This window comes from Heloderma suspectum, chromosome 7 (assembly GCF_057233095.1).
Source record: "Heloderma suspectum isolate Gila_16-S chromosome 7, 16-S_ref, whole genome shotgun sequence".
Lineage (NCBI taxonomy): Eukaryota > Metazoa > Chordata > Lepidosauria > Squamata > Helodermatidae > Heloderma > Heloderma suspectum.
Genome location: NC_139464.1, coordinates 25,360,228 through 25,382,903, shown reverse-complemented (window position 1 = coordinate 25,382,903; position 22,676 = coordinate 25,360,228). Strand labels below are relative to the sequence as shown.

Below are 22,676 nucleotides of genomic sequence, written 5' to 3'. Positions count from 1 at the left end.
CTAAAACTGTTCAGGAGGAGGGGAAGGGTTTAAACTTGAACCTGGGCCCATCTTGGCCCTTGGAACCTACTTCTAGTGTCTGTACTTACTGTTGAGAGGTGAAGCATAAAGAGAGTCTTCATCTATTTTCCTAGTGCTTTGTTTACCTCTGAGCAACCACAATAATTTCCTGCATGTCTAGGGTTAGGACGAATTGCTCTCAGGCCAAAGGGCACAATTTGCAGTTAGGCCTGAGTTCCTGTACCTACCATTCCAGAACTGGCATGAAGATTCATTTCAATCAGTGCACATATCCTGGGGAAAAGGTTAACTTTGTTTCTCCATGTTTGGAAAGGTGTCTGCCAACATCCAAGTTCAAATGAGCCTGTGTTAAGTCGATTATACTTGGAGAAAAGGTTGGAAGCCTAGAAATTACTATTGGCTATGTTAATTTGTTTTCTTACATGCACTGTTGAACATGATGTGAAATTAAAAGTACCATAAAATGTTAAGCGCTAGGTAACCACTGAAAATATCCTTTAATGGGAGAACAAGCATGGTCATAAATCTGATGAATAGTTCTTAGAGGAATTGCGTGTATGTAGTGTAGCAGGATTTTTGCAAGTGAATACTGAAATGATAAAAAATTGTAACTTACACCCCTTTAGACAGCTAGTATCACACTATCCATCCTTATTACCTGGAGAAACATAAGACTGTTCCTTTCAAATGGTTGTTACTTTTTTTTAATGTTAGGATTTCAGTTAGTACTTAGTGCTCTGCTGTATGAAAAATTAAGCTCTCCTGATCAAAAGATATAATAGTTTCAGATTTTCCTGCTGTATGCTCTAATATTATTAAAAACTGCTGAATTCTCTGTAGAGATGTGAAGGCCCAGGGGGAAAAGGCGGGAAATGTGGAACATAAGGTTCTTAAGATTTTTTAAAATGTTTCTAACAGAAAAATGAGAAGAATAGTGAAAAATCACTCTTATGAAATATTTTCTTTTTTGGAATGAGTGAAAGGCTTTTTAAGACAAGGTTTTACTCGAGGTGTAATACAAAGATTTGTTATGTAAGACAATCTGCTGTATTTACTGTAGAGTTCAGTGTTAAACAATTTAACTTGTCCAAATATGTTGCTAGTTGTTAATATTGTGACTCTATGAGACTTTCTACACTGACAACAAAGGTCCGCATAGTTAAAGCAATGGTATTCCCCGTAGTAACCTATGGCTGCGAGAGCTGGACCATAAGGAAGGCTGAGTGAAGGAAGATAGATGCTTTTGAACTGTGGTGCTGGAGGAAAATTCTGAGAGTGCCTTGGACTGCAAGAAGATCAAACCAGTCCATACTCCAGGAAAGAAAGCCAGACTGCTCACTTGAGGGAATGATATTAAAGGCAAAACTGAAGTACTTTGGCCACATAATGAGAAGACAGGATACCCTGGAGAAGATGCTGATGCTAGGGAAAGTGGAAGGCAAAAGGAAGAGGGGCCGACCAAGGGCAAGGTGGATGGAGGATATTCTGGAGGTGACGGACTCGACCTTGGGGGAGCTGGGGGTGGCGACGGCTGACAGGAAGCTCTGGCGTGGGCTGGTCCATGAAGTCATGAAGAGTCGGAAGTGACTGACCAAATAAACAACAACATGAGACTTTCTGTCTAAATAATACAGTTTCCTTTGTTTACTACAACATTTATGGCTTCTGTTTTCAGCTTTTACTCCCACTTTTCTGGCAAACTCCTACAGCAATCTGGTATTGGGTATGTTTGCAGTTTTGCTTGTACAAATGAAGAGTATACAAATACCTGGGAGTAAGTCCCACTGAACGGAATGGGGCTTACTTCTGAGTATACATAGAAATGTGAATTCATTCATTCGTTGACATATATCATAGAATCATAGAATAGTAGCGTTGGAAGGGGCCTATAAGGCCATCGAATCCAACCCCCTGCTCAGTGCAGGAATTTAAGTCAAAGCATTCCTGACAAGTGGCTGTCCAGGTTTATCTTGAATGTCTCTAGTGTGGGAGAGCCCACTACCTCCCTAGGTCATTGATTCCATTGTTGTAGTGCTTTAACAGTCAGGAGGTTTTTCCTGATGTTCAGCTGGAATCTGACTTCCTGTAACTTGATCCCATTATTCCGTGTCCTGCACTCTGGGATGATCAAGAAGAGATCCTGGCCTTCCTGTCTGTGGCAATCGTTCAAGTACTTGAAGAGCGCTATCATATCTCCCCGAAGTCTTCTCTTCTCAAGGCTAAACATGCCCAGTTCTTTCAGTCTCTCCTCATAGGGCTTTGTTTCCAGTCCCCGATCATTTTTGTTGCCCTCCTCTGAACCCTCTCCAGTTTGCCGGCATCTTTCTTAAAGTGTGGCGCCCAGAACTGGACACAGTATTCAAGATTTGGCCTAACCAGTGCTGAGTAGAGGGGAACTAGTACTTCCTGGGATTTGGAAGCTATGCTTCTATTAATGCAGCCCCAAATAGCATTTGCCTTTTTTGCATCCACATCACATTGTTGGCTCATATTCAGCTTGTGATCGACAACAATTCTAAGATCCTTCTTGCTTGTAGTATTGTTGAGCCAAGTATCGTCCATCTTGTAACTATGCCTTTGGTTTCTTTTTCCTAGGTGCAGAATTTGGCATTTATCCCTATTAAATTTCATTCTGTTGTTTTCTGCCCAGCACTCCAGCCTATCAAGATTGCTTTGAATTTTTTTTCTGTCTTCCAGGGTATTAGCTATCCCACCCAATTTTGTGTTATCTGCAGATTTGATCAGCATTCCCTGCACCACCTCCTCCAAGTCATTAATAAAAATGTTGAAGAGCACTAGGCCTAAGACTGAGCCCTGCGGTACCCCGCTCGTTACCTCTCCCCAGTTTGAGAAGATCCCATTGATCAGCTCTCTTTGAGTCCGATTCTGTAGCCAACTGTGGATCCACCTGATAGTTGTTTCATCTAGCCCACTTTTAGCTAGTTTGCAAATCAGGATATCATGGGGCACTTTGTCGAAAGCTTTGCTGAAATCGAGGTATATTATGTCCATAGCATTCCCACAGTCCACAAGGGAGGTTACCTGATCAAAAAACGAGATCTATGCACGATACCTGAAGTAAGCTACAAATAACATAGTGGCTCTTACTTTTGAGTAAACATGCATAGGATTCTTGTGTAAGCAGCCTTGGGAGGATTTTGACTCAAAGTAAGCCTAAAAATATTTTAAATAAATAAAATTGCTTTTTAAATTTCACAAATACACTAAAGACAATTTTATATGACAACAAGTTCTAAATGATGCCTTTTATGTCAAAGCAGTAAAATAAGTTCAGCTTTCATTAGAAAGTAAATATTGCATATATTAATTTCCCTCCAAATTTGATTTCTTTCTGCAACCCCCCCCCCCCACAGTTTTTTTACTGCTTCAAAACTTTTGGAAATGTTACACCTCTAGTTCTGTATTAGTATGAATTATGTGTATAAGGAGACATTTTCACCCGCAAGAAAAAAGGGGATAGATGACTTCTGTGATTTTCTTGCATTAATGTAGTGCATGCTGAAATTCTGTGAAGTATAAAACAAGGGTCATTGGCTGCCTTCCTAGCTATGTTGTGTTTGGCCCAAATAAAAATAGCAGTGGGTAGATAAAAGGGTAAAGGTGTTGGGAAGAAATGCTTATCAGGTATATTTTGGTGCAGTCACTTTGAGTGACATAATACCAGCAGCCAGTGAAAGCTCTGGATTTGTGCATTCGGCCTATTATGTTGTGCTAGTACTCAGGCTATCATTAATGCAGTTCTTTCAGTCTATCTAATCTTGCTGCTCGGTAGTTGCATTTTAACGAGTCCTCAGCAATGTCTTTAAAAAGCTTTTGTAATCTATTGAAATATGGTAGTATTGTAGCTGAAACTTGTTAGAAGGGGGAACTTCATTGCAAAACATCTTAGCAACATGGAAATAGGTAATATGTGGCTATGTGGTATTGCTCAGCTCCCTATCTAACCACCTATTCATGCACAAAAGAACAGAGTATTCCTATTCGTCATGTTTCATGTACTAAAAAAGTAAGTTCTATGACTTCAAATGGAATGACATATTCAAGTGTCAGAGTTGGGATCAAAGGTAAAATGTATACATCGTGGATCCAGTTACATGCTTTCCATTCCTCAGAATGAATACCAGACATGCTATAACATATTTTATCACCTTGTATGCTGCCATTTTTATATCTTAAAATGGTTGCTACTTTGAGTCCAAGGAACAGTGCTACAAAACAGGTTAAAGAAAATTGTGTGTTCTCGGAGTCCTGCCTGAATGCAATATTTTACATTTGCTAGAGCCAATGCAATAGGAGTTTAGAGTATGAGCTGAGTGTTGGGGGGCCCCTGGTATAAATTTCTCCTCAGTCATGAATGCAGCAAGTGGCCTTAAGAAGTCACTTTTCTCCCAGGCTCAGCCCAGGTTCATAACATGGGGATAATAGCAACTTATTTTAAAGAATTGTTGTAAGGATTATTGAAATCATGTACATGGATCATTTTGAACACTTGAAATTCACAGTGTAGATGTGTTACTTACTATCTCTGGGTGCAATCTCCCCCTCCCCCCTCCGAAATGGGAAAACATGGTTATTAAGACAGTAGCTTACTGTTTGGCAGCTGGTTGCAATGTTACAAGCCTGTTCTGTGATGGGCTTTTTTGGCAAGTAGGTCAGTAAAGGATCTATCTAGCTGTTTCAGCCGCTACAACAGCTTACTGTTTTTGTTGTATTAGCTAAAGCTGTTCTGAAGGATCCACGTGATGTCATATTACTTGAAGCTGAAAACTAGCGTTGTTCATTTTGCCTCACAGAAAAAGTTAGGGCAGCACCCAACCTATATTCTCCATATAAAGAAGTGGGATGCAGGCAAGAGGGATTTAGGGCGCAATCCTATGCATGCCTAGACAGAAGAAAGTCCTACAACTACCAGCATTCCACAGCTATGCTGGCTGGGGAATGCTGGGAGTTGTAGGACTTTCTTCTGTCTAAACATGCTTAGGATTGCACCCTTAGTTATGCACCAGAGAGCAGAAGTCTATTTTACTGACTCTTAAGATGCAAAGAAAAGTGTGTGTCATCCTCTCACTAAACCAGAGATAGCTAGTGCCCGCTGAGGCTGGTGGGGCAAAGGACAGGCCCATTAACAGCTGGCTAAGCCATAGGTAAGTGGAGCCAAGGGTCACAATAGGCAGAGCCCACATCACAGTGTAAACATCAACAAAGCGGCTGGAAAACCCCATTACACAGCAGGGAAAGTTATGATGGTGCTATGATTTAAGTGTGTTTAAAATGCAAGACTGCACATGCTCAGAGTATTTTTATTCTTTTTTATATCAAGACCGGTGAACAGTTTTGTTCTAACATATGAGGAAGGTAAAGCATGGAGTGGTGGGGGTGTGTGAAGAGAAAAGTTAGTTGTGTGCTTAGCAACTGAAGTAATACACATGGCCATCTAAAAAGGGCTTGCACAAGACCATTATGTCCAGTGTCTAAAATTATGTGGCTACACAACAGGTGTGACACAGGTGGTACAGGAAATGGGGCTCCATCTCCTTTGCCTCAATGAATGGGTCACCTTTGCAGTAAACACAGGAAGATCAACCTACAGGCCACAGAAAAGACAATTTCCATAGATCGGTATCTCTCTTCAGGGTCTATGTAACAGCTGGATTATGAACAACTGAACCGTATTTGCTCATGTTGTCCTACCAAACGGGAATGTGTTTTCATTCATATATGCAGGCAGCTAGTATTTCTGTAATGTTCCTAGATTTGAACAACAGAGTGGCAAAAATGTAGAATTTGCTTAGAACTAGGGATTAGTGGAATACATTATTAAATTTGTACCATTATTCCACTGTTTGAATGGTGTTCAGAATATTTTAGGATTTTAAACATTTAATTTAAACAATTAAAAAAAGTTGGATGGCCCACAGGTAATGGTATTCTTTCATTTTGATGAAAGAACATTTCATCAAAACCTTCACTGAAGCCTGTCCAGTTTTTCCTGACCCAGACTGCTTGACCCTAAGCCCAATGGCCAGCCCAAACTGGTTTTACATTTCATACAGTGCTCAGGCTTGGACTTTAGAAAGTCTGGAGTAAAGAGGAGTTCCATAATGTGGGGGCAGCAACTGCTAGCACAGTCTCTTCGCATCTTTGCTGTCTGAATCTGATCCATAGATAAAACCATTAAGAGGGTGCCCTCTTTGGATCTTCGAGATTGTAATGGGACACATAAGGAGGCACTCTTATGTTTTGTCCATTGGCAGCTCATGGCCAATATGACTGGTGGGGTGGAAAGCAGGTCAGCAGAGGGGGAGCCAAGGGTTCACTGGAGGCGGGGCCGACATTATACATAGGAGCTTTTAAAGATATGAAAGTTGGCCGTCGATCCATCTGGCACAGAGGCTTTTAAAGACATAACATTGTGTAAATGCATTATAAGCCAGTTTGTAATTTTTTAGACTCACACATGAACTATAAGCTAGTTTGTAATTTTTCCAGTCTCACACATGGGATTTTTTCCAGTCTCAGAAAATAACTACAAGCTAGACTCACAAATGAATTATATACCCTCCCCCCTCCCCTATTTAAACAAGTTTAAATGCCAGGGCTGGGCTGGGCTGGGCTGGCTCCTCAAAGCAAACAGAGAAAAAGCAAACAAACTGTCTCTCTCCTTTTCATGACTATTTTCAAAGTGTCTGATTGGCTGACTTGGCTCAGCCAATGAGCCAGCCAGCAACGCACCCCTGGGTGATTACCCCTTCACCCAGTATACCCCCCTTCCTGCAAAAGGGAGGGGTTATTTCAGGTTATGAGACTGGGCTGAGCCAATTTTACATTTGTTTTAAGAAATGTTTTCCCTGATCTAAGGGAGTGTGACCCACCGGGCGGACTACACATGCAGTTCTAAAAATGCTGCTGCTGCTGCGCTGGACAGGAGTTCCTGGTCCTAGCGCAGTATTGCAGCAGCTGCCTGCTGCAATGGGGAGCCAGCGGCGGAACAGAGAATTAAAAACAATACAGCCAGGTGTGGGATTGCAGGGACAATTTGAATCCTTCCTGATTTTGTTGGAAGTTATTCAGGTTTTATAGAGGATTATACCAGCCTTGAAAATAAGCCCACAAATGTTACAAGTCTGAAAAATGTTTACTGGTCTGCTAGGGGGCTGGTAAATTTGGGATGGAGAACTCTGTTCCTCCTGTAGCATCCTACTGAATTTTTATGCTAGGTGCAGAGGAGGGGCTTCGTTGCTCTGGTTGGTGGCTTGATTTCTATGCTGGGTGCAGAGAAGGGATGGAGTGCTAGCCTGCTTGTGTGCCTCATACCATACCTAATCCCTGTAAGGCTGGATTATAGTTAGGTATTGGATATATTTCATGATCTGGAAGTTCCATTCTAGAAGTCCCTGATTTTCTCACAGCTACCAACCTGGCAGCATATCCTTTGGGAATAATTGTTGTAAGTTAAATAAACCAGAAGCACTTTCTGAACTTGAAAATTTGTTGTGGAAAAAAGCAGCTTTCCATTATTAAATTTGAATCTAGGCAGAATTAGAACTGTGGCTTTCCAGGCTATTAGTTAGGCCAGGGGTGAGCAGACTTCATACTTGTGGGATCTACTTAATTTTTACAGGGCCTCCCAAGATCCACCAGTTGGAGGTAGGTGCAAAACAGTGGCTCAGGAGGTGAAGCATGATGCAAATGGTAGCTCAGGGCTCCCCAGGAGCCATACAGGGTGTACTTCATATACAAGTACAAATCTACATCTGAATTAATAGAGATGAGGCATTCTAACACATAAAGCTTTTAAACTTTTTATATTGTATTTTAATGTTTTAACTTCTGTAAACCGCTCAGAGAACTTCGGCTATGGGGCGGTATAAAAATGTAATAAATAAATAAAATAAGTCTAAAATCGGCCAGCAGAGCTCCACAAAGAGAACCAGTTAATGCTCATATTTTACAGATGAGGGAGAATAATGAAGCTGAGAGACAGATGGCCAGCCATGGCAGATTTTTTAAAAATTTGCAATTTTTAGGAACAGCAAGTCATATCAGCACTAATGTTAAGCATAACCTGATTTTATTGATGGGGAACATTGAGGCTCAAAGATAGACAACTTGCCCATGGATCAGGCAAGTATGTGCCTAGGGCTGCAGCCTTTCTGTTGTTGCTATTAAATAGTTGGGAGTTGGAAATCTTTGGTGATGTACTGCAATTCACGCAGAGATATACTAGTAGATCCCAATCTGCTATTGGCCTATCCCTGTACTAACTGATAACATCTTTCTTTTGAGTGGGAGAAAATCTACTCTACAGATGTTATCCTGTTCCAGAAAGGATTAAAGGAGACTTCTGGACGTGTACCATGGCAAGTGCATCAAAAAGTTGTGAATTGCTGCTGTTGATTTTTTTTTGAGGAGAGAGGCAACCATTTGCACTCTAGCAAGCATTAAAATGCTGTTCCTATCTTGGCTTAGTGGAGGAAGTTATGGTTAAGTAATGGTTGGCATTCAGTGATGAGTCAACTGCTTTTACATCTCCTGCGTTTATAGTCTAGATGGCTGCCTGTTGCCTTACGGGGATTGCCAAATGCCAGGTATGGCGTGGCTTTTTTGTGCTGAATGACTACAAGTTTGTATTTGCACATTGTGATCCAAGATGCACATGTGTAGATGTCTTCAGAAGTGGTAAAAAGCTACCAAGTTCTACAAATAAAGTTTTATTCTGGGATATTAAACCATGGAGATTAGATTAATTTGCCTAAAGCCACATAAGACATTTGTTGTAATCTACATGCAAACTCTTGCATTCCAGTGTTATGTCACATTTTTATTGATTTCTGCAGGACGTTAGAGGGCTTGATCATACAGGCAGTGTTGTAGGGATTGGCATGGTAACAGTTTGACCTCCCCATATCACTTTTCTTTTAAAAGTCATATGATTCTTTGATCTGCTTCATAATCAATGCAGCTTCATAATCAATGCAGAGGCCAGAATCTTAAATCCCCCCCTTTTTGGTAAGACATAATTTAGAGGCTGTAAGAGTTATTTGACATTCGGATTCTTCACTTGGGTAATACGCATGATGTTTTGTAGGTTCTTAATACTTCCTAGAAGAAATCCTTAAATACTTACCTTACTGAGGAGCAGTGAACAAACTCAAATGATTAAAGACAGTCTTTAATCTTTACTGTTTCATATCTCGCAAGATACGTACAGGCCTCACGATTTCAATTTAAGAGTATATTAATGTTCAGTTCAGAATAGTAAACACGTGGCAAGAAATTGTTCTTGGTATCAGTTGATATTGCAAGCGTAAACTACCATGTATTTCTTTATTCCTTAACATGCAATAGACATAATTTAACTGTGTCATCTAGACTACAGTCCGCAAGGTGGGCATTGCGGAGGGGGGAAGATGACTCACAAATATTTTGTGTACCTGAATGTTTCTGCACAGCTATTCTTCTGGAAGATGGCACTAAAGACCTTTCAAATTGCTCTTCAAACTTGGAAAAGTTCAAAAAGCATGATACTTTTTTTAAAAAAGGGGAAATGCTGCTAGTGTTTGCATACCACTTTCCTCATTTCCTCTCAAAGTGTAAAGTGTAAACTTGAGCTTTGTAGCTGGTTTCTGTTAGACTATGCTAACTGGAAAAAATAATAAAATGCTTGAGTGGGGCAGAAGATAGTGTTCTAAAGGAGGAAGGCAATAAGGTGCAGTGACTCAATTATATAGCACTCTTGGACCATGACAACCTACAGAGTTGTAGTTTTGAATCCTGAGAAACAGCCTCCAAACTGTTCCCATTCAGGCTATTGACAAATATAATGGCACAGAACCAAGGACAATGTGTGCCTTAAAATACAAAGTAATGTGAAACAGACTTTTCTGTCGTTTAAGTCCCAGTATGAATAACTTCCATAGGTATCTTGCTCTCTGATGCATTTAGGTCATTTTGCCCATCCTTATAGTACTAACTTTTCCTGGTCATTCTCTTGTTCCAACCAGTTGCAGGTTGCAACATACTTGTAGAATAACCAGTCTCTGTCATACTTTTAAGTTCTGTTCCTTTGAATTCTTTCTCATCCTTTCATTCTTAGGGTAGTATCCAATTGTGCCCCTAGCACTAGCCCTGATGTTGTTGCACTAGCCTAAACATAATGAGCACTTGCTATGGCACTGGAAGAAAGCAGCGGTTTACTGCCAAATCACCACTTTTTCCCAATACATTGCACAAGTGTTGGTTTATTCTAGCACAATGTCACTAGCGCTGGGGCACAACTGGATACTACCCTTTGTGCACGTAAATATTTTGTGTTTATTATTAAATGTTTAAATGCTTCTGGGTCAGAAAGTATAGTAAAGCTATGGTGGTGCTATAACTCTTAATGCTGCTCAGATTCAAAATATATTCGTTTAACATCTTGTTATTAGGCCGTATGTATCATTACCACAGTCAAGCTCTATAGGTTATTTGTAAGACCAAATGTCCCCTTTTTGTTTTGCAAGGTAAAAGATAAAACCATACAAATGCATTAATTCAGTAATCCTTACAGCCAGCCTGTAAGGGAGATTAATATTTTTAAAACTTGGAAAGAAGGTGAAAGGTATTTCTACATTTGAAAGCGCTCATGACAATTTAAGAGATCTACATTGCAATGAGCTAAAATGGTAAAAAACACAATCAAAATCTAAAGCATAGTCATTGCCTCTTTCAGATATGCAAAATCATACTGTAACATAGAAAGGCGGCTTGACAAAATAACATTTTCAGCTGCTTCCTGCATCTTAAGAGAAATGGGGCTTAGCTGGTCTCCCTAGGAAGGGAATTTTGTCACAGCTGAGAAGGCATACTCTGTGCATAAACTGAATTACATTAACTGCAGGAAGATTCAAAACAGGGCCTCTTGTTTCTTATATGTAAGCGGGGTGGGGGGTGCGCATGTGCTGAGTTTGTGATATAGCAGCTTATCTAAAACTACCCAGTTAGTTTCTGCTAAGCTGACCCTTGGCTTTTGCCGGGGGTTGGGGGGACCAGCTCTGTACATTTCTTCATGAGATGGCATACAGTTTTTTCTTAAGCTTTGGTATGCAAAATAGTTGTTAGCTTTAGACTTGAACACTAGTTATAAAAAAACTGCAATAGGATTATGAAACTACCCAGTGATCTTACCAGTTACAGAAGTTAGATGACAGATACCAGTGCACTTAGTAGCATAGCCTTATGGATTGTCACTTTAATACACTATCTAATCTGACACGTTTATATATTTATAAAAGTTAGACTTCCACCTCCCTCAATTCATCTTCAAAGAAAAGCAGGCATTATTGATATAGGCTAACAAGACTATAAAGCACCTAGTGCACTTCTGTAGCTATCTGTTTTCTATGTACCAGCTTTGCATCTTATGTAGTAAATTAGTTCTGCTTTGAAAATAAATGTCTGCTATATATGCATTGGTCTGTTGTCAGAACTATTTGAATAAGAACATTATCATCATCCTCACCATCAATAATAATAATAATAATAATAGCAACAACACCACAACATTTCTATACCAGCCAACAGGTAGAGCTCTGTGGGTGGTTTACAAAAGATCAAAACCTTAAAAATACAATATAAAACATAATAAAAGTATTTACAAAACTATTTAAAGCATTCAATAATAAAAATCCCAGGACCAGTTAAAACCTTACCATATGCTGTCAAATGTCTGGGAGTAGAGGAAAGTCTTAACTTGGCACCAAAAGGATGGCAATGTTTAGGCCAGGTGGATCTCAGTGGGGAGAGTGTTCCACAATTGGGACCACCACCGAGAAGGTGCTATCCCTTGTTGCCATCCACTGAACCTCCCTCGGAGGAAGCACCTGAAGGAGGGCCTCGGATGACAATTATAGGGTATGGGTAAGTTCATATTGGGAGAGGCATTCCATTAGGTATTTCAGTCCTGAGCTGTGTAAGGCTGTATAGATCAAAACTAGCACCTTGAATTGGGTTCTGAAACATACAGGTAGCCAGTATAAATGGGCTAGAATTGATGTTCTATGTTCAGTCCTTCTGGTCCCTGCAGTCAATCTGGCTGCTGCATTTTGCACAAGCTGCAGGTTCTGAACTGTCTTTAAGGGCAGCCCCAGGTAGAGGGCTTTGCAGTAATCTAACTTGGAGGTTACTAGAACATAGGCTACTGAGACCAGGTTGTCCCTGCCCAGATACCCACTGAAGCTGGTCAAAGGCACTCCGTGCCACTGTGGTTACCTGTGCTTCCACTGACAAAGATGACTCCAGAATCCCCAAGCTTGGATCTTCACTGAGTTCTAAATATACATTTGAGGTCCTCAGACGTACTCATGTCCTACTTGTTGCCTTCAGCCAGGCAGCTGGTTGGCCACCGTGTGCACAGAATGCTGGAGTAGATAGGCCTTTGGTCTGATCCAGCATGGCTTTTCATACATTCTTATGTACTTGGGCTTTCGCTTGTTTGTATGTAATCAAAGTTTACATGCAAGACAAACTATATTTGTGATACTGTTGTTAGTAGTATATTACTTATATTCCTGTTAGTCATAGGATAGAAAAAATGAGCAGGCAAACTGGTGGTAGTTACAAATATTACTCAGTGCTCTATTTGAAGATGATATTTTCCTAGGGCAGCTTCCTTCAATTAGCCTTGTAAAGAGGAAATGGAATCTGAACACAAAACTGAACATTGAACAGTGACCTTATCAGTCATTCAGATAAGAACTGTATTTATTCAGCACAATATGTTTCCCCTGCATTTCTAAAACAGATTTTTCCAAAAAAAAAATGTATTTTATATAAAAAATGGTGCTAAATGCCACATGTTTATTTTTTATATTGAGAGTTTAAATACATCTCATTTTTGTGAGTGAAAAAGGGTAATATATGGCACTGACCCCTTTTGGACTCTGTTCAGTTCATTAATAGCTTAAAATTTTTTTTTTATTGTGCTGCTGTCAGGTTCATAGAAGCTAGAAATTTCTCCTAGGCAACAGTTCTGTTCCTACCAGTCCCCTGTGTTTATGAACATTGCACACAGGTGTTATAAACATCGGATTGTTTGCTGATTTGCTTGTTGCATGAAACCTTCACTGAATGTGTTAGCTATTTTTTCAGTAGCATGGAAAGCAACTGTTTTGATTATATAATTACCTTAAAAAAAAAAGCAGGATAGTGTGTCTTTTGTGTAGATGTCTGTTATTGACTATATCAGACTTCGTAGGTTTAAGCACTTGTTAGAATGTTTGCCGTTATTTTTATATCTAGTTGTTATTACTTGTAAACAAAACAAAATTCTGAAAACTTCAGTTGTTCTTGAATTCCTGAAATTCTTGGAAGTGTCTGTCATTTATAAAATATCAGTGTACTCAGCTTACAAAATTATAATCTGAGATTCTTGTACTGCATTATGCATATGTGTGCTTTTAAAATTGTCCTGTACATTTAAAATTTATAAGCTCTCAAAGGCAGCTTAATTCACCCCAGTGAATTAAGATCAGCTGGAGAGATTGCTCTGGGTTGTCACTGCCATCTGCAATGAAGTTATCTTCTATTATAAATTGGGCTTTTTCTGGGGCAGTGTCTGTATTGTGGAACTCCCAAGGGAGATACACTGGGCCTGCTTTACTGAAAATTTCCAGGTGATTAGTAAAAACATACTTGTTCAGATTTTTTGAGTTCCAGGAATTTATCTCAGGAACAAACTGCTGTGTTAATTTTGGCATAAGTATACTTTTCATTTTTAAATGAAGTTTGTTCAAGGAGTTACATTTTAGTTTTATACTAAGCTGCTTAGAAGGCCTAGGGTAGAAAAGAAGCCTGTAAAGTTAAAAGAAACAACCACCTCCTGGTTGGGATGTGTGTCTTTGGGCAAGGCCGCCGCCCCATCTCGTGGTTTTGTCCTCACTGCCATTCACCATCTTCTGCCTGTGCTTTCAAAGTCTTTTAATCAGCACTGCTGCCCAGAGGGAGAAGGAAAGTGAGTAAGCAAGCAATGGCTGTTGCTGTCCTTCCTTCTTTTCTCCCTTTGTAGCTTGTGTTCTCTCCCCATAAGGAGGAAATGGTGGAATATCAATCAGCAGGGATGAGGAGGAGCTGGAGGCCCAATTTTGGGGCATGGGCTTTGGCAGGTGCAGGATAATGCTGAACCCTAATGCCAGACCTAGATAACCCTGTTCATAAAAGGGGCATGTAGTGTGCCAGAATAGGCCCAGAGAGAGATGGTCATAGTGTGTTGCTCCATCCTGGGAGACTTGCAGAAACTTGGTAGGAAAACATTTCTTTTTTTTTAAGTTCTTGAAAACCGGGGGTGGGGTGTCAGTTTATGCCTGCCACTTTTATGCTGCCTAGGAATGTTGTCAGAGACTAGCGTGTGGGAAAAGCCCCCCCCCCCCGATTTAACAGGCTGCCAATCCCATACACCACTTTTTATTGTAAAAGAGGGTGGGATATTTAAAGAAGAAATAGTATTAAGATATACAAAATGAACCTTTGTTTTGTGGGTTCACAAAATGTTCACAACGAAAGCTGGGGAAATGGGCTGCTATTTCTCTCCTTATAAAGTTTGAGGAATCTATTCCTTGGAATTGAATGGAGTTGATGTTACAAGTGGAAATCCTTCTTATCTAGCAGCCAGCTGGGAGATGTATTTGAAGGAAGTCCTAGCTGCCATAAATGTCTGTTAGGTATATGCATGTTCTTCAGTCTGTCTGCTTGATGCAGAAAGTATGGAAGTTGTTGTAAAAATAGAACTCTAAACATATTTATTTGGAAGCAGGTCTCTCACTGTCACTATAATTAGTACTGTGATATAAGTGAACTTCATTTTAATGGGTTTACTGTTACAAATTGTGGACCATCTTTAATACTGAATGCTGTCTCCACTGTTGAATATCTGTCAAATATAGATTGCCAAGAAAGGCTAGAACTGTTTTGATGGATTCTTTTATTTTCTGTCCACATTCAGTGCCCTAGTGCAGATCACATGCTGGGTAGTGCTGCATTTCTCTTGGAACAATGTCAAAACAATTTAATGTGGGTGGAAAGGAATGAAGGAACTAACAGAATAGGCTTCATGCATCTGTTTCCACTTGCTCAGAAGACAATGCTGTTAAGGGGATATGAAAGAGGCCTTTAGGTTTGCTATCAAGGAAGAAAAGTGATTATCCATGTTTCAGATGATCCTTTGGGATTTCATTTCTGAAAAAAGTTAACGATTTCTAGCTATAAAAAATGAAGGCTGTGTATTACTTTTAGTGCATGGTTAGTTGCTACGCTACAAAACAGGCAGTATCTTTCATGTTGTGGGGCAAATAAAAAGGGATTAATAAATAGTGGGGTGTCATTGAAGACTACTATCCATTCCTTAAAATTGATTTTTACACGCACTAATAGGGAACTGTATGTGTTAAATATGTTGTCAGCTCAAGTGCATTATTTTACTTTCTCCCCAGAAGGTTTTGGAATGAAGTTAGCATCTAACACACCCTGCTGAGAACAGAGAAAGCAGCTTAAACTCAAAAGTTCCGTGTTAGGATCCAAACATTAAAGGCCGTAAGAAACATATAAAACTGGCCTGTTTTTACTGTCTTTTCGGTAGGGATTTTTTTTTTTAATGTGTAAATTTTTACTTTCTCGTTGTAAGGAGAACTCTGAGAAGTAGTGGAAATGTTTCAGGGGAAACATAGAGCTTCCTGATTCCTTGCAAGCTGAGAGAACTGTTGCAGAAGATCCAAAATGTGTGTCTAACCAGTTAAAAATTAGTTGTCCCATTTCTGAAAGTGTAATCCATTGTTTGCTTCAGAGAGCAAATTTGAACCTGCTTTTTGAGCAACAAAAGCGGTATTAATTCTTCCCTCATGCATATATTTGTAACACTTAATTTGAGGGAAGAATGGTTGTAGGACAAGTATTCTGCTAAAGTACTTCCACAAGAGTTGTGGTGGTAAAATTTAGATTTCTGGAAGGTCGTGTGTATTTTAATTTCTCAGATTAGGTTACTTGGTTTTCTAAATTTGTAGAACAAATCTGCATGAATAATTCTTTGTGTATGATGGCATTTCCAGGCCCTGAAAGCCCTTAAAAAAACTGTTTGTGTAGCCTTCTGCTTGTTTAGTATTAGAAGTAGTCTGTGTACTTAGTTTTTGAAACTTAGTTGGGATTTCTTGAAAAGGTAAAGGTTTTGCCAGTGAATACAATGGGTTTAGAGATTACCATAGCCAAGTAGTAATAGGAAAGCACAATAACTGTTACCAGTGAGGGGATTAGTGCTGAAGGACAATGGGAATGGGCACGCAATAACAAACAGAGGTTAGCTTAGTAGGGATATGATAAAACCTGAAATTAGGGGAAATTGGTCACTATCACTCAAAGGAACAAGATCCAGTCCCACCCTGTAAATTAGGGGTGCAGAACTTCAGGCCTGGTGTCTAAATCCAGCCCTGTATGGTTCCCTAAATGGCCTTGCCCCTTCCCTTGGCCACACCCCTTCCCCTAACCACCGATTGTTTTGATGGTTTCTTGGATTTTGTGAAGTCTTTTCCCCATTCTAAAAGGTTGAAATGCTTAGTAATCGGCAATAAGAACTTTAAACTATGCTGATATTTTTATACTATTGGCAATTCCCCTTTGCCCCACCAACCATTGGAATGTGCCCCCCCCCCGCTTCTCCAAAATGGAATTTAGCCCTTGGGCTGAAAGAGGCTGTGCACCCCTGCTGTAAGTGTTCACATTTTTCAGATTTTGGGGTGGAGATACTTCTTCAGAACTTGAAAGGTTTGCAGCATCTCTGGCACCCTTTTCAGAGTTTTTGTTTGTTTGTTTGTTTTGCAGACGATCTAATACACAAATGCCCATGATGGGTTCACACATTCAGGCTGGCCTTGATAGGCAATCAAAAATATGCGGTTGCCACAACTCTCCCCTTCTGAAACTTATCCAGGAACAGTCCCCTGCTTTCTCGCCAGTTCAGAACTGGGGAGTCATTCCTGCAATCTGCCTGTCAGCCCCATCCCTCCTCTTCAGCTTGGAGCTGTTTGTCTGGGAAGAGATCATATCTGCCAGTTGCACTAGCTTTGGAGGTGCTCAGAATGCCTTGGAGCTTAGCACAATTGTGGGGAATTGTTGCACCTAGCATTGGCTCTAAGCTGAAGAGCAGGGCTGGGGCTTGTTTTGAGAACTCATCTGAGGGTAACGGAACACTTGTCATGGTGAGCAAAATTATGGACTCCTGCTCTTTGTCGTTGTGTCATAGCTCATGCCAGAGTTTGGAAAAATCCTTAATGCATGTGTTTATATAACATAAATAAATATACATCTCAGAATTCAGGGTTGAGTATTCTGTGCTAAAAAGAAATAATAAAAAATACCCACCCAGTAATTCTGTGTCAAGAAAAACCGATTTCTACCATCTATATGAAGCATGAAAATTTCAATAACTTGCCCTTTTTGTATATTTCTGGTTTCATCAGTAATGGAGGGGCAAGGACATTGAAACCTCCCATCAGTCACTAAAAGCTTAGTCAGCAACCTCTCTGACTTCCAAGATTTCAACAGGTATTGCCTACATACTTTTAAAAGCATATTCGTGACCATAAGGGCTACAAAATTGATCTCTTTATTTACATGGGAGCTGAGATTCCCAGGAAGACTAATTCCATTTCCTGTGTTCCTGTGCAGTCACAGCATACATGCAGCCCTTGTTGTATTATCTTTTCTATTAAGTACACAAACACAGTTTTTCTTGTCATCTCTATTAGTGAGTTATGAGTTTAATTTGTGATACCTCAGAATTTATTCTTCTCTCTTCTTGCTTCTAAGCTGCCTATTTCGGGTTGTTCAGATTACACTGCCTTATAAACAGCTTCTGTTTGTAGCATCACTTGTGATACTTAGATTTGACCTCTCTTTCTTACTGATCACTGATGATGACATAATATAAGGTATACTATATGAATGGACTGAGTCCAGACTCTGTGTTCTATAACAATGTTAAAGAGGAATGCACCAAAGTCTTTTATAACTAGGTTGATTACGTTCTGTTTTGCAGAGCTTTGCAAGATCAGGAGCTCCTCTCCTTGGTGCAGTTGTTTGATGCACAAGAGAATTTCAGTGATTGAATTCTTTGATTCTTGATGGCTAACACCATGGCTGGGCAATTCGGGACCCTTCAGATTTTTTGGCCTATAGCTCCCATAACCCCCCACCATTGGCTGATGGGAGTTGTAGGCCAAAACATCTGGAAGGCCATAAGGTACTCACCTCTAGCTAACACTGAAAAGCTTTACCAGGCCCAGCCTGTTATGGTGGCATGCAACAGGCCACTTACATTTAGGCTTAGTTTAAAACTGTTGCCAAATGATTTATCATCATAATAAGTTAAATTTCAAAATGTTTTGAGGTAAAGTCTTTGCTAAACTTGGCGAATGTGTATTTAGACCTCCCTCCACCCCTCCATGGTGCCAGTAGCTCATTAGAAGCAGAGAATTTAGGCCTTTCCAAAGCCTGACTATGCCCTGCTATGTTAGATGCAGAAGTAGACGGTAGCCAATGGGATGGCATTTACAAGGCATTAGCCACTTAGACCATATTGCCTTCTATTGAGTAATAGCTCCTAAAATTCTAGTAATGGGATGATGGACTGCTTGAATTTTGGAACATTCAGCAACTATTCATTGCCTACTCCTCATGTGGTAGCCTATTTTAAGGATTTCAGTTCTGTAATATAGACAGTTCACAGGGCTGTTTCACACATGACATTTCTGGCACACCACTGCATATTAAGAACCCACACATTTATTAATGCTTTCTACTGTGTGCACAGGTAGGGAAAAAAATACTTGGAAGTCATTTGCTATAGAGAAATAATCACATGTGAAATAGTCTTGGGTTTGCTTTCCTCTTCTCTCAACACTTCAACACTTGTAAAGGTACTGTGTATTACCCAGTAGCTGAGCTAATTAGTAACTCCAGCCACTGTCTTCCTTGTCTAATCTCTGTTATCTCTAGGGGTGTACGAATTCCCCACCGAATTCTGGTGGGGAATCCGTGGGGGGGGGAGGTGATCCGTCCTCCCCCCCAGAATCCTCCAGAGCGGTTCTGCTCTGCTTGTATTCCGGGGGGGGGGGACTGGCTTGGGGGCACTTACCTTCCCTCCTGTCAGCCAGACCCATTTGCCTCCTCCCTGTCCCTGCCGATTACCTTTTAAAAAAACTGTCTTTTTTTTTTTTAATGGCGATGGGGGAGGGGGATGTGCCCATAGGCTTATACGCAAGATTCACCGCTCTATTTTGCGTATAAGTCTATGGGCTTATGTCTGTGGACACATAGATGGACACTATGTCTATGGACACATAGACTTATACGCAAGATTCATGACTTTATTTGCGTATGTCTATGGGCACATCCCCCCCATCGCCATTTAAAAAAATTTTTTTTTAAAGGCAATAGGCAGGGGCAGGAAGGAGGCGAACTGCTCTGGCTGGAAGAAGTAGCCGAGTGCTGTTCAGCCGCCAGTCCTCCTGGAGCAGAGGTAAGTGGTCCCTATCCACTGCGGATTCCTGAGGCCAGATTTCAAAGAATCCGGACTCATTTGAATCGGCAGCGGATTTCTCTGACATCCCTAGTTATCTCATAGATTCTAGGGACAGGCTAATCTTGATATAGGCTGAGATTTATTGAAATCAGTGGGACTTTTGGGTAGACAGGTATAATTGCACTATTAATTTAATTTATTTAGCTGTAATGTGGCATTTAAACAAAGACAAATTAAAGAGTGGATTTCAGTCCTATACCCTTTGTTTTGGGTACATGGAAATTTGGTAGAAATTTTCAACTTTTTCCTGTACAGGATTATGAACAGTGATGAAGCATATACTAACCTTTTAAGAATGTTAAATTAATGACTTTAAGGAAAAATGATAATTTCAAACAGTAGTGAATTAGTTGGCAAGGCACAAGGAGGTTAAGCCTAGGATGCATGGCTTTGTCAATTTTGGTTTCTCTCAGTTTCTCATTTTTCTAGTCTTCAGTTTGTTTTGTCCTGTTTCTACATCAATTTGATGTTCAATTCAATTTGATGTAGAAAAATAAAAATGTATGAACAAAAATTCATAGGCATTGTTGTGCACATTTCTCCCAGTACACTCATTTTTATGCATTTTTGCCTAATACTGTATTTTTTCAAGCAATTTACCCTAAGATGCGTTTATTTTCATTAACATCCACATTTTTGTGTGCACTTTCCCCTAACATATACATTTTTCTGTGCATGTTCTGACTGGTGAGCTATTTTCCAAAATTCAGAGAAGTGTGACTTTGAAGGATCACTAAATTTTAGTTCACACATATGTTTGAAAGTGCAAAATTAGGTAAGTTCACATTCAAATTCAAACCTAACAAATTTCTCCCCCACCCCTTAATAAGCCCAGCAAGTATCTTGAACAATGTCTAGAAATGCAGTTTGATTCTGTGCATGTTTAATTGAGGATGAGCCCACTTAGTTAAATGGCACTGTGTGCATAAGATTGCAGCTCAAGTCTGAGAGGTCTGTAATAAATTCAGAAGTAAATTCTTCAGATAGGTTTTTAAAACAGAGGTACCAGATCACAAGAAGTTCTGGATAAATGGTGTGGCAGGCACACTTGGTTCGTAGTGGGAGAACTGGGTTCCTGATGGGAGAACTAGACATTACAGAAGGCATAGAGTTCCTGCCGTTTGGTGCATCTTTCTTCTCTTTACTGGTAATATTTAGCATAATACCATTTGACACCATTAGCTGTCAGCAGTGAGGTGCAGGTAATTTGCAAAGTGTGATGTTTTGTCGCTTGTTGACTTTGGAGGTTGGGAGACTCTGAGCAGCAGCAGCTTTGTGTCTCCTGTAATATTTAGTCTTGCCCCAAGAGTTAAGCATTTCAGAATTGTGGCCTTCCTTGGATAATTATTTGATTTTACTTTATTTTTCTTATAGTTCTTGATGTATGCTCTTTTGTCTTTGTCTTTTAGGATCGGAAGCTGTCCAAGTCAGAACGGCAGCGGTTCAAGGAGGAAGCTGAAATGCTAAAAGGGCTTCAGCATCCTAACATTGTTAGGTTCTACGATTCCTGGGAATCTACGGTCAAGGGAAAGAAGTGTATTGTTCTGGTTACGGAGCTTATGACATCTGGCACTCTGAAAACGTGAGTATAGGCTTGCTAGTGCTCTACATTAATGATAAATGTGGAGATGAAAATAAATAAATGAAAAGTACATTATTAACCCAGTTCAGGCAAAAAACTTACATGTGCTATAGTGTCTTTGGTTGACTGTTTCTGAGAAGGACATCCAGCATTATGACCACTATGTTCCCTTCTGGCTTCTAAATTATGAAATGTCTGGAACCATTGTCAGTGCTGTACTGTGAGGAAGAAATGGAAGAGCCTTTGAGGTCTGAGTTTGGCAAGCTATATCATGTCTCCAACATAGCAGATACTTCGAATTCCAGGCAAAATAAGCAGCAAGGGAGTCCTCTAGTGGTCAGTAAAGTATTGGCAACTTTTCCTTATATTTTTTTAGTCAGGATGGAATTATATATTGAATAAATTCATTCAGTACAACTAGGGAATTTTAGTTCTGAATAGCTACACTGTTTTTGAAATAGAACTCCTTAATTGTAACCAGATTTTTGTGTGGAAGTGCATAGTGTGGAAGAGTTAGCTGTCATGCTCTAAATTCTGTTAAACTAATGGAATGAATAAGTAATGGAAAAGAGTTTTAGAGAAGTTAGTGGAAATATATCAACTTTAGTTCTTTATGAGGTCTTCTTATACCCCAAAATGGGCATAGTTAAAAGAGTAACAAAATGCCTTTCTTTCCCATGACAATCTCAAATAGTTTGCAGGGAACTCCCCAACCCAACATCTGTTCTGTAACCTTGATCTTTTTTTGAAAGCAGGCCTGTACAACTTGTAATTCACTGAGCTGCAATCATCCCACCAGCTGTTTAGTGTGGTCTGCCAGGTGCTTAAACCCTCAGTTTGTTTGCAGCTCCAAACAGGCAGCAAGATGGATGGATCACAAGTTGTACAGGCATGTACTAAGGTATTATGTAATTAAAAAGATTTTTAAAAAAATCCATAGGAAAATATTTAAAGAAGGCTGTGCTATGCTATTATTAGACACAATGGCCCAGTTCACATGTAACAACAACCCAGGGTTTCTTTAAACCAGGGTTGGGCAACTTCCAAGCATTCAGTGGCTAATTTCCAACCCCAGGAACTTTTTGGAGGCTGAAATTGCCACTGCTGCCAAATTGCCACTGAAACTTGGCGGCAATTTGGCAGTGGCAAAAAAGCCACATTTTCCCTTTAAAACAAGGTATATGGGGAGCACACACCTTGTGTTAATGCAAAATCGTGCTCCTGGAAGCCCCTACCCACATTATCTCCATCTTGTCTGGATTAAATTTCAGCTTGTTCTCCCTTATCCATCCCAAAACTGCCTTCAGACAGCTGTTAAGGAGTTCCACAGCTTCCCTGGGATTGCTAGATGGAGACAAGAGGTAGAGCTGTGAGTTATTTGCATAAAGATGACACTTTTGCCCAAAACTCTGAATGACTTCCCTAATGGTTTCATGTAGATGTTAA

The 22,676-nt window shown here is 40.0% G+C and overlaps 1 protein-coding gene across 3 annotated transcripts in view; it reads left to right on the top strand.

Moving 5' to 3' along the window:
• Positions 1–22,676, top strand: part of WNK1 (WNK lysine deficient protein kinase 1) — a 166,821-nt gene that overhangs the window by 33,780 nt on the left and 110,365 nt on the right. For all 3 annotated transcript variants that reach the window (XM_084809331.1, XM_084809330.1, XM_084809333.1), the window contains exon 2: positions 21,058–21,230. In XM_084809331.1, the coding sequence (XP_084665457.1) occupies positions 21,058–21,230 (173 nt within the window). The remainder of the gene's footprint in view (positions 1–21,057; positions 21,231–22,676) is intronic.